An 18,113-nucleotide genomic window follows, 5' to 3' on the forward strand; every position below is an offset into this window, starting at 1 on the left:
AAACTCAAAACAAAAAGACAAAAGGAATTCAAAAACCTCATGAATATCCCAACTGAAGCTAGTAACAAGCTCCTGTACCAAGACATGGTGACATTATTCCACTCTAGTCCTCTTCACAAAACCTTTTCATCTGTCTTTTGTAGACAATGTGGAAAAATCTTTTTTGGGATTATTGCAAATATACTAAAAACAGAAAACCAACAAAGCACATTTACATATGTATTTACAGTCTTTGGTTAGTAATTTGCTGATCCACCTTTGGCAGCAATTGCCGACACGCAGAGCAATGGCTGTTCACAGTTTAATATTTAAATATACATATGCATATTTCTAAGATCTGCCTTCTTAGATGTAGGCAGATCAGAAAAAATGCACATATTTATTCATACAAGCTAGGCTATCTCTACTTTGCAGAAGTTTGCGGTCAAGGGTTTATACTTTTACAGATTTACAGATCCAATCTAAACAGGTAAAGGCAATAAGGAAGTAAAAGGACTTTGCTCCAAAAACCCCTGGTATCATGTGCAGGTCTTATGATGCTGCGGAAGTGTCTCAATCAGGCTGTCGCGGGGAACAGGCACTACATGACATCTGTAAGGTAACCATTCATTAAAAATATCCTCTGGAAAGCATGATAGATGGCATGATGTTCTTTCTTGAGATTAAGATTATTAATGTGGCAGTATGTTTTCATAAAATGATGTGAAAATAGACTCAAAATGCAAACTACAGGTGAGAGGCTATGAAAGCGAATCTGACTACTACAGAAATGTAGTATTTTGGTGATATTCATTCATTTTTGTTTGACAAGTGCTTGAATAAAATTGGAGAGACCTGACCTGCTGTGATTCGACTATGGACCGGGAAAAGGATCTAAGGCGCAGCCAGTCTTTGAAGAGTCTCCCCTCACAGTCGGACAAGGCGATCTGGACAGATGCAGGACTGCAGGACAGGATGATATCTGTGTCCCAGTTAGTGGCCAGGTATAAAAAATATCAACGCGTTTCTGTCTCTGTGATAACTGAACATGCAATGACGTGTTAAAAAATGGCTTTTGAATTTGATAATGGTGTAGGTATCAAACTACAAAGAAAAAAAGCACATCAAGTCAACGTGCGCCAGAGAATAATGTTGAAGGAAATACAAAGAAACCACTAACGGAGGTAAATTTGTTTATTAGAGATTCTGCACTAAGAAAAATAATTACTTCAGTCATGTCTTAACTACTGGGTTTTTTTTTTGTAAATGTCTTTTTCAGATGACTCCATCTCCCCTGCACAGCAGGGAGACTCATCTGGAGTCCCTTCTGAAGAGAAATGAAGAGCGGGAGAGAGCTCGGGCCACAACCACCCTGACCCGCAGTAAATCAGTGGGTAGCCTCCAAAACAGCAGTGGGTCCATAGAGGCCTTGAAGGCTCTTTTTGAGTCGAAGGCAACAGCAAAGCTGAAACCAAAGAGCAGTTTTAAAACTGGAAACGTAGCATTAGGTTACGCTGTGGACAAGCCAGTGATGAATGGAGAGACTGAGGATGTGCAGAGTGCTGAAAAGAAAACTAAAAAGGAGCCAAAAGATGATTTTCTGACTCAAAAGGTAGTTACATAACCCAACTTTTTTTTTCAGTTGTTCTTGTTTTTAAATATCATGCAAAATTCTGCTAAATTAGGTTAATTCATCTTGTTTGGGTTTGTGTATGGAGCTCTGTGTGTTACATTTAGGAAGTTTAAAAAAACATTCATCTTTCATTTGCAAAAGCTGTCCTTTCTTCACTTTGTTTTCCTTGCACCCATAGATATATATGTTTATGAAGTTACACAAGAGTAGGGGACACTTTTTTAAAACTGTCAGAAAATATAACATATTCACCAATTGATGGTTCCAGTCCCAGAAAAAAAACCTTCCATGAAAGGATTGAGCATAACTGAACCTTTGGGGTAGATTTTGAGTTATATTTTGCACTGTTGTCTGGCACTCAATACCTTTGCTTGCAGAATTTCCAAGAATAAAGCAATAAAAATCTTAAGCCATAAATGATCCAGTTAAGCTCTTCTGATACTGATAATTGTTTTACTTTGAGTGTCTGACCAAAGAATTTTGATTTCTAAGAACTGTAACATATAAAAGAGAAACATGTCCTGCAAATTCTTTTGAATCCAACTGAAAAGAAAGTAATAAGTAGAGTAGCACATATTTATCTAACATCGTCATAAAACAAGCATCAAAATGCAGGCTGTTTGTTGAAGCATTTGTAGACTGAAAATATTTGAATTTCCCCGTTTTGATGTAATTGACATATCAGGGGTAAAAAAGACATTTCCCATTCACTGTTCAAAACTGATCAAGGGATTATTGACTGATCTCTAGATGAAACATTTACTGTTCCTGAATCCTTTTCTTAACCTATCCAAATATAGCTAATTGTGGCGCAACTATAGGATATTCCAAACAACTAACTAGCTTCGAAAATAAAAACAAAAACAGCTTGCAGACACTGCTACATAGACACTAATGCATAGATGCATTAAAGTTTTTCAGAAAGTGCTCTACTTTCTGCAGTGGCTGGAACTATTTCTTTAGACTTTGAAAAATAATAACACATCCAGTTTATCAGCAGTGCTTTGATTCTGACACCTCCACAGTTGCACCAGACAGCCTGTAAGGCCACTTATTAGCAGTGATGCTTTCTTTATTCTCTCTCCAGGTGGTGAATCAGACCCCGACAGAGAGGAACAAAACAATAGCGGGCATTGATTTTGAAAAGCTTTCAGCATCTGAAGCTGGTGAGTTTCTCATAACATCTTCTTATTAAGATTTATCAAAGTTTTCTCCATAAAAACTCCAGTTCAGTAAATCCAAAAATCAGTCAAATGTTCCTAGTGTTTTACCCATCAAGGTGCAGCTAAAGTCAAACTTGTACCTTTTCACTAATCAGGTGTAAGATAAAGGAGTGAAAGACAGGCTGACAACAAAAACCAAAACTCAGCAATAGCCTACAGATGACTGCAATTAAACCATGGACAAGCGGATGCATAATTTATGCAGTCAGGTCAAAATCCAGCTGATAAGAAAGAACTTGGTTTTTCACATTGTTTGCTCATGCATTGTGGGCGTGTTCCATCGCATTTTAAATCAAAATGCATAGACACTGAAGTAATCCCCTTACATTTAAAAGAAAATGAATTTCTGTGAAGCTGTATGCATCTATGTAGACGTGAGATATCCACACGGTAACTACGCAAAAGCTGTGATTGACTAAACCTTGTGTGGGAAACACGGGGTCACTTCAGAGTGGGACAGAAATAGCTGCCAAGCAACAAGTCCTGAATAAGTATAGGAGGGTGACACGGTCAGCTGTCTCCAGGACAGATGACCCAGAACGAAGGAGCGGCACAGCTAGGCAGACCCTTTCTTTCAAAACACAAATCAAAAATATACCTAAAACATTTTATTCAGATAACTTGAAAAAACTCTGAAGATATGATCTAAGGAATCAGAACTTCTTCATATTCTGTGAGTATGAAGCATTATTATTATTATTATTGAATAGCTCTCCATGCATTTCTAAGTCTTTTAATTATCACTTACTTGGAGATTATCCTCCGTTGGTTTTGTTTGTTAGGCCACTTAACTTTGACTCATTTATTTGACTTCTGAAGGCAAAAGGTTGATCTGGGTTTTATAGACAAAACAGCGTAGAGAGGACTGAAGACAAATGCATGCTACACTGCTCCGTTTTTATTTTTCTAAAAGATTTCAAGACCATGTATCATTTCCTTGCAACATGACACTTATGAGCTAATTTATGCTAGTTTTCCACCTAAGTCCTCAATATAACCTACATGATTCAACAGGATAAAATGTGAAAAGTACCACAAAAATCTGCTCTCAAACTCAAGGTAGCAACTTGTAATGATTATATAGAAAACATAGTCAGTTTTAAATGGGATCTTTTGAAACATTTTTACCAGCAGGCTCACGGAGAAACAAATTTTTCTCACATTTGCTTAAAGGTTTGGGGTTTGGAAGTATTACCTATTTTCCAGTAACAAAGTGCCATTTTATATCACAATCAAATAACTATGTTAGCTTCAGTTGTTATGAAAATGATGTATGTACCAAAAACTAGAAAGAACTTTGATTTTGCATCTGATGGCTTGGAATTCACCTCTGTGCCTTTAACAACTTCCTAGCCTGATAGTGACAATGACCCCTTCAGCAAAAAAAAAATCACAAAAACCATTCTTAGGAGAGCTGAACTGAGAAGCAGTTCGTCTGATAAGCTCAGCAGATGCACAGTTGCACCAGGTATTTGCTAATTGCTGTTGCCAATAGTGTGGAGGAACTGAGTTGGGGAGGAGAGTGTGTGATCTGTGGGGTGAAAGCTCAGCTGGGTCCCAGAGCCGAGCTCCATCGTGTTGAGTAGCACTGTTTGGGTATTTCAGTTTTCCAAGCAGCATTTACTTTTGAATATTTTTGTTCCTCCAAAATATTATGCAAATAGGCAAATTTTCCACAGATAATTTGAAGTCACAGCGAACAAAAAAGTCTGCAAGCAGGTGTATTTGTGAATAAGGGACCTCAAATAGGAAGGGGTCCACTGTAGCATGATATGCATAATTTAGGCTAAAACTCTTCGTACCACTTGGCAATTTTGATTTAAAATCCTTTTTCTCTAGAAGTTTGTTAATGAGAAGGGTTTCTCTCCAAAGATAATTAAATAATCTAAAGCAGTTACAACAAAACATATTTTTTTTAGCAAAATTTTTTAAATGAACATGTTAAAGTAGTTGTACATGTGTCTCAATTGCCAATAGAAAAAAAAAAGGAGTTAGCATTACAGCGTCTTATAATTTGTGTCTCTTAAATGTTTTTACTGGTTATTTGGAAATGTATCTTTGGCAACCAGCTCCAAGTCTTGGAGGTTGGAAAGCTTGGGAGGCCTCATTGCTATCCCCCTAACAAAGTGAATTCACTATTAGACTGCACTCCTTGTTTAGCTTTTGCTGTGGGGATTCACTCGTGCTTTAACAGTCAGTATGTGTATCAGTGGAGTCAGGTATCTTTCCTGCTCCACCACAAGTATACATTTATAACTCAGCCACATGACAGCTGGTAAATATCAGTTCGGGAAGAACTCTGAGCAGGACCCTAAATTAGTACCTGATAACAAACACAGTGGTGACGTGAACATTAACACAGGAGAATTTAGCATTATGTTAGCGGATGATTCACTGTTTAAAACCCTCTTTACTCAATTGCTTTGCTCACCAGGCCTTTTGCCCCCTCATGCAAAGTGCAATGTGTGTTAAAATTTTAAGCTTACATGTCTAATGTCTCTGCAGATGAAAAGAGGAGGTCAGCTGCTGACTTCAGAGACAGCTCTTTCATCCAAACCAACGAGATACTGTCTGTCTCGGTCAAAGCTATGTCTGCTCTCTATATGTCAAAAGTGGCAAAGAAGGAATCACCAAACAGGCCTTCTAAAGTGGAAAAGGTCAGTCTGTTAATTATCTGTTTCTTTTCATCCAGGTCAGACTACACTAGTTTTAGTCATAGACCTGAATCAACATCAACCTCTGTGTTTAATTAAGATAGTGTATTATATCATTCATTCATTTTGCATATCTCCCCTAAAAACATTATTTATGTTACTTATAAATAACCTGTAACATTTATAAGTAATGTAAATGTTGCATTTACATTAGAAAATATAATGTAAATTATAAATAAACATGTCTGAAAGCTTTGGATGGTATATCAAATGTGAAGAAACACAAATTTATTAATTTCACTCCATATTTATGGAAACTGTCATTATAAAAGACATAATGAATGACAAAATAAAAATAATAATAATAATAATAATTTGGCTACTCTGGTGAAGATTTGTAAAAATTCTTAGTCAAGAAATTGTCACAACTGGGTCAAATCTTACTGTGAACATATACCAAGGATAATAATTGGAAGCTCTTTGCCACCATCTGATTGTCAAGACATTTTTTTGAAAAATGTTATGAGTGAGATTGTTCTGTAGGGATGAATCCTAATTATTTCTATAAAAGAAATATCTTTGAAGCCTTTATATTTTGCAGTTGATATTATAATTTTTAAGTTGCTGAGTGTCTGGCAAGTAAACATGACCGACTGATTTCTTGGGGCACTGTGGTCACGAAGTAACGTCTGGCAGTGGAATAATTTTGTTTATCATATACGTGTTGTTTCCTTTCAGGATCAAGCTCAACCACGAGACTCGGGAAAGTGGAGCATACTAACTAAGGTAAAGCAGGCCATCGCCAGATGTTTTGTTGTTGTTGTGTGATGATGTGGTTGGTGGAATTGGTTCATTTACATTGTCACAATAACAATCCATTTCAGTTGAACCGCCAACTGACTGCTTGACCTGAGTGATGAAAATTGCACTGCTGCTTTTGAATGAATAAAAATAATCTAGAAAGTCAGTCACTCCGCATATGTTCACTGACCATGCATAACATTAAGATAACTGAGATGAAATTAATTTAGAAAGATATGCAAGTATACGGGTTTCAGTGAATTTAGCCAGGGCCAAATTGTTATGGTAAGACTTGGCAGTCAAAGATCATTGATGCACATAGGGAGAGAAGATTGTCCATCATCCAATCCAACAAGCACTAATGCTTATTGGAAGGTCTCTAAATACACACTGAATCATAGTGTCTGGAGTGTAGAACTGCTTAGCTCAGGGGTAGGGAACTCCAGGCCTCGAGAGCCGGTCTCCTGCAACTTTTAGATGTATCTCAGCTTCAACACACCTGAGTAAAATAATGAGGTCATTAGCAGGACTCTGGAGAACCTGACTGCACTTAGGAGGTCATTCAGCTGTTGGATTCAGGTGTGTTGAAGCTGAGATACATCTAAAAGTTGCAGGAGACCGGCTCTCGAGGCCTGGAGTTCCCTACCCCTGGCTTAGCTGCAGAACAGTCAGCTTGTCCATTTGGACCCATGTCCAGCATTGAAGCACCAACAAGAACAGGATCATGGCATAATGTTATTGCTGATCAGCACATATTTCATTCCTTCTGCTGCTTCATTTGTTGTTGTAATGCAAGCTTTTTTCCCCCTGTTGGAGTTTTCCCAATCTGTTGACACCCGGCATGTTGAATGGTATGCATTCATGCCTGAAGCTGGTGATAATACGCAGCTCCCTTTTATGTGATGTGTTTGCCTTGACCCTAAACCTTCCTCTGGAGCATGGCTTTCATTTAATCGTCAGGTTTATTAAAAAAGATGGATTTTGTAAGACCCGTACTTTATTCTCCTAAGATGGATGAAGACTCTGAACACAGAAAAGATGATTATCCACCAGAAGAGCCTGAAAAGGGACTCGAAGACATCGCTGACGGACATTCTGAACAATTGATGTCTTCCCAACTTTCCAGGGAAAAGTTATTCCAACAACGACAGAAAAATGAGCTGAGACGGCTCCTGAAGCATACATGCCCAGAGATAAAGATGCTGGACGATGTTGTGAATGAGGAGTTTGCTGAAGTGTTGAGCTCTAAATCAGAGTCTAGTGGGGAAACCGGATATGAGGGAGAGGTTCTTTCAAGATGCTTGATATTTGAAAACCGTGGCAGCAGCTACAGCACCCCAAAGATCCGTGTAGAAGAGGAAGCAGTGGAAAGACAGGATCATCGGAAAACATCAGCGGTTTTGGAAGGGCTAAAAGATGAATCTTACACTAAGAGTTGTGAAGGGATGATAACAAGTGATAAGTCTCATGACTTATCATCAAATTATAATAAAGAAGTAGAGGAACAGATGGCAAAAATAGATCTTAAAGCTACTAGAAAGGTATTTGAGAATAAGTGTTCAAGCACCGTAAAGCCAGATGAGATTCAGGGGAATGTTACTATGGTTTTGAACAAACCACCTGAAATATCTTCTGCTGACAGCATACAAGGTGATAACAAAAGTGGGGACAAGAATTTAGAAGAACAAAAGCTGTGTGTTAGTGCTGTTGGTAAAAGTACAGAAAATGACATTTCTTGCAGAGAAGCATTTCCCTATAATGATCTCCCACTTGAGGGGAGTGTCATAAGTTTTATTGAATCAGAAAGAAAAAGAGAAACAATAAAAACAAATGTAGCACTTTTCCAAAATAACCCCTTTATTTCCTCTAACATTGAAAGAGAGAATTTTTTAAGCCATCCATCAAAAACTCAAAATCAAAGCATTGTAGCAAGTGAAGATTATCCAATTGCCAATGTAAAGAACAGAACACATCTGTTTGAATCCATGCCATTCGATAAAATTAGGCATCAGAATCAGGATGAAATTGAGACGCTGGTGGAAAACATCAAAGAAACATTAAATTTCCTCCACCATGTGAACGCCATTCACTCAGATGGGGCAATTATTGAGGTTAACGAGACAATGATCGCTAAAAAGGCACAGTTCATAATATCAGACAAGGGACCTGAGATAAAATACGATAAGGTGGCTGAAGGTGGTGCACAAAATTTTATAGTCCAGCTGCTTCCACGGGTAAACCTAAAACCTCAGATAATTTACCTCAAGGAAGATGATAAAGGGTTTATGGAGGCCACATTGGTGGATGCACTGGCTCACCAGCATAGATTCAGTGCAAACAAAGACGCTGAGTTAAAAACTGCCAATGTAGTTCAGTTGGTTGAGGATATCCTCAATCAGGACAACTCCCTGAGAAAAGGGGTGATCATTCAAGAAGATGCCAGAAACGGTGCAGAAGTCATTGTTTATTCCCTCTACAAGTACTTTGATGAAGAAGACGTGAAGTGCTACAGCCCTCCAAACAGTGCAGATCATGATGAACCTGAGGCAGAAACAGTCTCAGTTCCAAAGAGCAGTCAAGACCAATCCAGGTCTGGGTCAATTAGGGCCAATGTCAAATTGTTCAAAAGTTGCATCGAAAAGGGTGACTTAGAATACTTAAGATCACTTCATGATGATGAACAGACCATTCACAATACTGAACAAAGTCAAAGTGAAGTAGCTGTCAGACTGGATGATGAATGTCATCATCACCATATAAGTAATCCAACAGAAGAGTGTATCCAAGTAGATGTAAAAAGACTAAAAGGCATGTTCTCTGAAGGGAGAAGTCCTAGTCATAGTAAATGTGTCAAATCTTCTGCAGTATCATTAGGAAAAAGTCAATCTCCTGTAGAATGCAATACGGGGGCATTCTTGTTTCCACAGTCCAACAATAGTTTTAATGCTTGCTTCGGTCAAGGGCTTAAAGAAGTTCTGGCAAATTCTGAACATCAAAATCAAAACAGGGTTCAACAAGCTGAGATGGCAGAAACCTACACAGAAGAACTGTTTGAAATACCCATTATAACACTGTCAGGAGCAGAAGCAGAATCAACTCAAGAAATCTCAAGCACAAAAGTGGAATCATGCTTAGAAAAAAGTAATAAATCTCCATTAGTTGAAGGAATTTTCTCAGCACCTAAATCAGACTGGTTACCCAAAAACACAGAAACAATGAGTGAAGAGGCCAGTTCTAAGAAACAGCACGCCTCTGAGACATGCAACAAAATTAATGAAGGATTTAGAGAATTAGCTAAAAATGAAAACGTTAACATTTCTTTGGTTCCTGAACAAATTTCAGAAGCAACACGTGAACAACAAGAAGTTTGTTATCAGGGCACAATACAAGCAGCGTTGGATTCCTTGGAGAAGTCTAATATCAATGTGACAAGAGGAGACATCAGGGCAGCTATGATATACAGACAGTCCAACAAATCTTATCAGAAAAACTCACAAAGTAATGTTCAAAAGCAAAGTACTACAGACTTTTGCTCTTTGGCTGAGCCTAAATCAAATCAAGAACAACAAAAGCCAGAAACACCCGAGCAAGAAGTAACAGTGGCAAATGTGCAACCTCCACACCCAAAAACAGCAAATACTGAGCCTCTATACCTAACTGAAAACCCACTACACCTACACGTGACTGCATCAAATACAGAGCCTTCTCACCCCTCTGAATCACCACTAAACCTAAAAGTGACTTTGTCAGATGCAAAACCTCCACACCCAACTAAAGAACCACTAAACGTAAATGTGAAGGTAATGAATGCAGAGCCTCCACACCCAACTAAAGAACCATTTAAGCAAAAAGAAATTGTGACAAATTTTGAGCCTCTGCACCCAGCTGAAGGACTAGTAGACACACAAGTGACTGTGTCAAATGCAGAGCCTCCATGCCCAACTAAAGAACCACTCAACCAAGAAGTAACTGTGGCAAATGTGGAGTCTTCACACCCAACTAAAGAACTACAAAACCTAGAACTGACTTTGTCAGAGCCAGAGCTGCCACACCCAACCAAAGAAACACTGAATCTAGAAGAGACTGCAGTGAATGCAGTGCATCCACACCCATCTAAAGAACCACTAAACCAAGAAATTACTGTGGCAAATGTGGAGCCTCCACACCCAACTGAAGATCCAGTAACACAAGAAGTAACTGTGGCAAGTACAGAGCCTCGATACCAAACTACAGAACCACCAAAACAAGAAGTAACCGTGGTTAATGTGGAACATCCACACCCAACTGAAGAACTAATGAACACACAAGTGACTGTGTCAAATGCAGAGCCTCCATGTCCAACTAAAATGCTGCTCAACCAAGAAGCCACCGTTGCAAATGTGGAGCCTCCACTTTCCCCTAAAGAACCACTAAACTTTGAAGTGGCTGTGCCAAATGCAGAGCCTCCACACCCAGCTGAAGAGCCACTCAACCAAGAAGTAACTGTGGCAAATGTGGAGACTTCATCACATACACCAAAGGAGCTACTCAACCACGAAGCAGCTATGGCAAATCTGAAGCCTCTACATCCAACTGAAGATCCAGTAAAGCTGCAAGTGAATATGGAAAATGCAGCGAGTCCATGCCTAACTAAAGAATTACTAAACCAAGAAGTAAATGTGGCAAATGCAGAGCCCCCACATCCAATCAAAACCCATAACAGGCCTTCACAAGGTGTTGTGTCAACAAAAAGCAAAATAGTCACTGGCCCCAAACCACCAATTCCACCTAAACCTGAACATTTGAAAGAGAAACAAGAAGTAAGTCAGTCATCTCCTAGTAGGCATACAGAGGAACACAAAATTTGTACTATGGGAACTGAAGAAATGTTCTGTCAGGTTTCCCAGCCATCAGCAACAACATTGTTTTTAGGTCAAGAAGACGCTACCAATAAGTCAGTGGATCATAATGAAAACCACAATTTAGACAAATCTACAAAGATGTTGCAACAGAAAAAAGGGAAGTCAGACATACAATGTTTGACCATGGTCTTAGAGAGTAATGAAACAGATATAAGAAAAATAAATGGACAACAAAAGATTGAAACCATAGAAACGAAAGATATTCCTCAAAGCACATTCGTACATGACATAACATCTGAAACGGATGAAACCCATATAAATTTCCAGGAGGCCCGGCAAAAATTTGGTGGCAAAGTTGTGTCATCAAAAAAGATGGCCCCTGCAAAGCCAAAACGAGTAAAACATATTCAGTCCAGTGACAAAACCCAAAAACACTTAACAAGAGAATGCACTACAGATGGGACTGTCCACATTGGAGCTGATCCATCATACAACAACTGTGAAATAACTGCTGACAGTGTAGATAGCCAATACAAGGACACAAAGCAAGACATCAAAGTTGAGAAGAGGGAAAAGAAAGCAAGAACGGAAACAGATGATGAATGCAGACAGCGACTGTCCATACACATGGATGAGATTGTGAGAGGAAACGTAACTGCGGCAATGGAAATCTTTGAACACTTGAGAAAGCAAGAGCAACTGCAAAGCATTCTGAGTCGTGTAGAAGAAATTGAAAGCGACACGAGTGAGGTTGATGTGACATCTCTCAGGAGAGTATTTGAGAACGTTCCTGACTGGATTGTCAATACAGACAAAACAGGGCGAAAGAAGGTCAAAGCAGAAAATAAAGACAAAGTGATGCAGTCATCAGCAGACAAAAAACATTGCAAGTCCTCAATGGAGCATGTATATGGAGATCTTGAGCGTGCTAGTGAGGAAATAATAAATCTTAAAGAGCAGACTTTAGCTAGACTTAAGGATATAGAGGACACCATTAAGAAAGCACTTCTTTCTGTTTCTACACTAAAATCTGACTCAGATATTTTAAATTTATCAAATCTGCTCAAAGAATCCCTGGGGGCTGTGCAAGAATCTCCACATGCTAGTAACATAAACAAAACTGATTTAAGCAGAACCAAACCACAACAATCAGAAGAAAGTTATTTTCCACAAAGAAGTAGCTCTACAGGCACTGCAACAGCTCCTAGCACAGATCAGTTTTCTACAAAGCAACAGCAAAGCCCTCCATCTTCACCTGCATTTATTTCTATTCAGTCAGCAGCAAGAAAAACAGACAAAACAGACATTGTGCCACCAGAAACTTTAATCTGTATGAAGTGTCAGTTGAGCCCAAGGCCAGAAGAAACATTCAGAACCACAAAGACAGTGATGTGCAATAGCCCCACTCAAGGTAAAAAAGTGAAACCCAAGAAAGGAGGACGACAGCAAACTTCTAACAGCCAACAAAATCGAGAGCTTAGTGTGCTCCAGGTACAAACTGACAGCGAAGGGAACAGCATCAGAGGGACAGCAGTGGAGAACTATGAGAGGACAGATAACTCTGATAATAGGTCTTAGACATCCAAAACCTCATCCAAAACAAGTCAGGCTGTAATCCAGAGGTTCAGCAGCCAATAAATCAGGTTAAGGATTTGGGTATCTGGATAGATAAGTGTTTGTTTTTCATGTTCTCACAATATGTTCTTTATCTACTAAGTACTTATTTGAGTGCTAAATAGATTTTTCATTTATGAGTTTATTACTGAAGGTATTTCTTAGGTTTTTAATTGTTGCTACTTCAACATTATATAAATTTCTTTTTGTTATAATTTGCATTTGAATTTTAGTACTTTTTACATTTCTATCAGCAACTTTCTAATAAATTCTTTTTGTGAAAATCCCTCATGAGCTTGAAGTAAACCTAGTCTCATTTTTTTTATCAGTTTCAACCAACTTCTCGAGAGATGTGCTCAGCCTGTCAGAAGCCAGTTTATCAGATGGAAAAAGTCACAGCAGACAAATATATTTTTCACAAAACGTGCTTCTGCTGCAAACAGTGCAAGAAAAAACTAAGGTGGGGTATCAACATATGTTTCACAAGGATCTCTTTCAGTTTTAATCAGGTCTTCTTCCTCTTTTGATTCCATGTTTCACCAACATTAACTGCAGGTAGGCCAAATGTTCATATCCTTGGCAGTTTAAGTTTAATGCAATCTTAATCAACATGGGTTTTTTTACCGGGAAATAGTATTAAGATTATGGTGTGGCCAAAGTCCCAACTCTGAGAGAGAATCTCTGAGTAAATCATCAGTCAAAAAGCTGGTCAGTACATATTGTAAGCTTTTGATTGGTGTAATAATATGAAGTTTTCCACTAATCATTGAGTACAGTATAATGATTCTTTGACATGCTATATTCTTTGTTAAATATTTACCAAAAAAAATTCTCAATCGACACTTTTTTACAGAAGCAGTAAACCTAAATCTGCCAGGGATATGACATTTTTTTCTTCTGAATTGTAAACAGACTTAGCAATACACTGATAAGTGGGAAACTGACTTAAATAGTTTCCAAAAGCAACATATACCATGGCAACTAATGTTGTTAGCTTTAGCATTGTATAGAAAAAAGGCAAAACAACACAGACATACCTAAATCCTGTGCTATTGTTCACATTTAGGAGACAAAGAACTATATTTATCTTACAGTAAAACAGAAAAGTAGTCATGTAGATCATACACAACACAAACAGTATACTTCAGTAGGTGCTAAAAACTACCTAACTACCATAATTTTATTTGAACAACTTATATGTATGATGTGTGATGGAAGTTTACAAAACACTCATGAAAACTGCATTAGGAATAGAAATATTTTGGATTTTGCATGACATTAAAACAGACCACGCTAAATCTATGTTTACATTTAGCAAATACACTGTAAGGAGATTCATCACACTAGCAGGATTACAGCACTACATGCTAGACTAATATATAGACTAATTATCCATCCATCCATTTTCTTACACCCTTATCCCATTGGGGTCAGGAGGGGTGCTGATGCATATCTCCAGCTGTCAATGGGCAAGAGGCAGGGTACACCCTGGACAGGTCGTCAGGTCACAGGCAGACTAATATTTTGCAACTACAAAAATTATAATGCTCAATGCTAGAGTAACAGGTGAAGATTAAAAAACCTGTAGCTGGCAAAATGTAACATATATATAATGTAGCAATAAAAATACAGAAAACAAATTTATAAAATCAATTAAAGGTAAAAGGTAAAGGTAATGGTAATTTTATCCATGGGCTATCCTGGATAGCCCATTTTCAGCAACAATCCAACACAAAGTGCTTCAACTACTTCATTGGTTGTATCTATTGTAGGCTATTTAAAGCAATCTTTAGCATATGTTATACTGTAATGTTTCAAATGCGGGAACTCTGCCCTCATCAATGTTTTCTCTTCCAGTTTAAGTTTTTAACAACTAAGTAGCACGGGCAATTAGATTTGCTACTAACTTGTACTTTTCTTTAGCATGCAAACTTACACACCTTTGAATGGTGAATTCTACTGCATATTTCACTACCAACAACTGTTCAAACGAAAGGGGAATTATGATGAGGGCTTTGGACACACTCAGCACAAGAACAAATGGCTGTTCAAGAATTCCTCCATCACAGTGAATGATGAATCTGAGGCGTAACTCTGCAATGTGAAAGTGAGTAACAACAAAAAGCAAAAGAAAATGGTCTTAATTGCTTGCGTTAATGAATTCAGTCATTTTTGTTGTTAATCACTGTAATCATCTTTGTAACCGCGCTCTCTTTGTGTTCTCAGCTGATGAGTGACGATGACAGCACAGCAAATCCTAATGAAGATGTTTGAGGCAGCTTGTTCAAAGGAGTGCAACAGAATTGCACAGGAATATAAATTGCATGATAATTAATGTTAGACAACATATCATAAAAACTAATTATTTTTTAAATGTCTTGCTTTGTGTTGAGACACATGTAATTGTATTCTGTTATTCATTTTATATTCAGCTTCATTGTGCTTTTCTTAGTTTAAAACTACAGCAACAGATTACAGTAAGGAAGAGCATAATAGAGAAACCAATTACTGCTTGTAATTACCAGATAATCAACAGCATAAAAATATCAGGCAAACTTATGAAGACTTCCAAAGTGACACTGTACTTTTTGCATATTTAATTTTATTCTGCAAGTTTCTGAAGAATGCTCATAAATAAGTAAACATGTTTTGTAGTCATTATTTTGTACCAATGTAAATCATTGTCAACTTTATGCAGAGAGAAGAAATTAACCACAAAAAATCTATTTATAATTTTCTTGTGTTTCAGTTCAAAGAGACTTTTATGAACTGTTGCCTCAATGTTTAAGTGCCTCTACGTTGCACAGTTCTGGGTCTGTTACTTTGCTCCCAGTGCGTTCAGGTAATTGTTCTCTCTATCTTAAAACGTGGCTCAGCTGATATTTTAAAATTGTTTACAAACTTTCACTTGGTAGAGCCAAACAGTCTACTGTAGTTGGTTGTGTAGTAGACGTTTGTGAATTCACAGATCTGTAATGTTAAAAAAATATATACATATCCTGACTTCTTGTGTGGCTGGATAGCTCAGTTGGTCGGAACATGGGACTCAGAAAGCCAAGGTCATGGGTTCAATCCCCACACTGGCCAACTGAAATATAAAGAATTAATAAAATCAACTCTTCAAAATAGAAGGATGCAGTATATTTAACCATTATGCACATTGATTTTGAAAAACATTATAATATGAGCTCTTTACTCAAATCTTTATTGTGGTAAGATCATTTAGGTGTTTCTTATGTTGATGAAAACTCAACATTATGTACGGCCGGTTAGCTCAGCTGGTCAGAGCTCTTGCTAAGAATGCCAAGGTCATGGGTTCACTGGCTACTTGAAACTCTCAAAATAGCAGGAGACTTTAGATTAAACCAAAAATTTTTTGAAAAACTTTAGAATATCTCTGCTATTGTCAAGATCATGTAAGTTTTTCTTACATTGATGAAGACTCAACATTATGTGTGGCTGCTTAGAAGAACTGGTCAGAGTAGGGTACTTATAATGCCAAGGTCATGGGTTCATTCCCCCTGCTGGCCAACTGAAATATAAAGTCTTCAGGGAATCAATTCTTCATAATAGCAGGAGGCTGTATATTAAACCATTATGCACACTGATTTTGAAAAACAATAGAATATGAGCTCTTTACTCAATTCTTCATTGTGGTAAGATTATGTAAGTTTTCTTAAATCCATGGAAATTCAACATTATGAGTTACCATGTATTTAGGAAAACTCTGTCCAGCTGAGGTTAGCTCAGCTGGATAAGGTGTGGTGCTAATAACGCTGAGGTAAGTGGTTCAATCCCCATACTGGTCAACGGAAATCTAAAGTCTTTTAGACAAACAATACTTCAAAATTAAAAAGGGTGGAAAATAAAATCAACACTTCAAATTAAAAAAGGTAGAAAATAAAATCAACACTTCAAATTAAAAAAGGTGGAAAATAAAATCAATACTTCAAAATAAAAAAGGTGGAAAATAAAATCAATACTTCAAACTAAAAAAGGGTTCAAACTAAAATCAATACTTCAAAATAAAATATTGCCAGAAAATACACCTTTAAGCATGTTGATTTTGAAAAACATAACAGCATTTCTTCAAATCTTCATTGTAGTAAGATCATGTACGTTTTTCTAATATTGACGAAGACACATGCTTGTGTGTGGCTGGTTAGCTCAGTTGGTTGGAGCGTGGTACTCATAATGCCAAGGTCAATGGTTCAATCCCACATTGGCCACTTGAAACATAAAGTGTTTCATAAAGTCAACTCTTCAAAATAGCAGGAGGCTTTAAATTTAACCATAATTCACATTGATTTTGAAAAACTTTAGAATTTCACTGCTTTTGTCAAGATCATATAAGTTTTTCTAACATTGATGAAAACTCACTATTCTGTGTGGATGGTTAGCACAGCTGGTGAGAGTGTGTTGCTTATATTGCCAAAGTCAAGGGTTCAAATTCCACTCTGGCCAACTCAAATATAAAATCAACTCTTCAAAATAGCAGGAGGCTGTATATTTTTAACTATTATGCACATTGATTTTGAAAAACATCAGAATATGAGCTCTTTTCTCAAAACTTCTTTGTGGTAAGCTCATGTAAGTTTTCTTAAATCCATGTAAGCATGCTGAGGTCATGAGACATCCTGGTGGCAGGGGGATCACGTGACCAAATTGGGGGAGGGGAGGATTCATGTGGCTGGAAATTCAAAGCAATTAATCATGGTCATCAATCATACCCTGATTAAATTTTGACAGAAGGGTGTCTACATAGTTTTTTGATACTGTACTCTATTGCAGGGATGCCTGCACATGAATAAAAGCAAAGTTAAAGTTATTCAAGACACAAATGAAAGATAATTATTTATTTTTTTTCCATTTCATTCTGTGCATTCTCCTGTAAGGCTGTTCTTGCCAATTGTCCACATAATCCATATCAAAATTATTGTCATGCAATATGAAAATTATGATTTCAAATTAAACAAGAAAATTAGATCAAAATAGATTTAAATACAAACACTAAATAGAAACAAAAATTAACAAATTAGGATGAAACACACGTCCAGAACTCTTATAATTAGCAATAACATTCGAATTTTCTCTAAGGTTTACTCATTACTTTTGTTCATAGTGTCGTAGTGGATAGTCTACAGTGGAGAATATGAAACCCAGAGAAGAGTATTATATGTTAGACCCCACATGTCTGTATTCAAACTGTTACTAAGTTTACAGCGCTTATTCAAGCTTATAAGTATAACTGCTGCCCTGATGTAACGGTTTTTGCCACAATGTTAAGTTTAGAGCTACATGGATGGAATGAAGAACATTTTTTGGTTGTTTCATTAGAGTTTGTTAAATATTATTACCAACAGGTGTG

The 18,113-nt window shown here is 37.4% G+C and overlaps 1 protein-coding gene across 3 annotated transcripts; it reads left to right on the forward strand.

Annotated features, from left to right (window-relative positions):
- Positions 1 to 517: 517 nt before the first annotated feature.
- On the forward strand, positions 518 to 15,392 carry LOC122824578 (xin actin-binding repeat-containing protein 1). 3 transcript variants are annotated; one of them, XM_044105388.1, is made up of 10 exons: positions 576 to 593; positions 812 to 983; positions 1,076 to 1,163; positions 1,259 to 1,591; positions 2,700 to 2,778; positions 5,341 to 5,492; positions 6,228 to 6,275; positions 13,075 to 13,205; positions 14,669 to 14,852; positions 14,972 to 15,392. In XM_044105388.1, exons 2-9 carry the CDS (start codon positions 856 to 858, stop codon positions 14,835 to 14,837), a joined length of 1,128 nt encoding a protein of 375 aa, XP_043961323.1. In that variant the 5' UTR covers positions 576 to 593; positions 812 to 855; the 3' UTR covers positions 14,838 to 14,852; positions 14,972 to 15,392. The 3 variants fall into 3 exon arrangements, with proteins under 3 accessions (XP_043961320.1, XP_043961323.1, XP_043961321.1); XM_044105385.1 differs by lacking the exons at positions 14,669 to 14,852; positions 14,972 to 15,392 and having other exon boundaries at positions 518 to 598; positions 7,301 to 13,205; XM_044105386.1 differs by lacking the exons at positions 576 to 593; positions 812 to 983; positions 1,076 to 1,163; ... (2 more) ...; positions 14,669 to 14,852; positions 14,972 to 15,392 and adding an exon at positions 3,376 to 3,508 and having other exon boundaries at positions 7,301 to 13,205.
- The last annotated feature ends 2,721 nt before the right edge of the window (positions 15,393 to 18,113 follow it).

The sequence above is a fragment of the Gambusia affinis genome, linkage group LG21, assembly GCF_019740435.1.
Source record: "Gambusia affinis linkage group LG21, SWU_Gaff_1.0, whole genome shotgun sequence".
Classification (NCBI taxonomy): Eukaryota; Metazoa; Chordata; class Actinopteri; order Cyprinodontiformes; family Poeciliidae; genus Gambusia; species Gambusia affinis.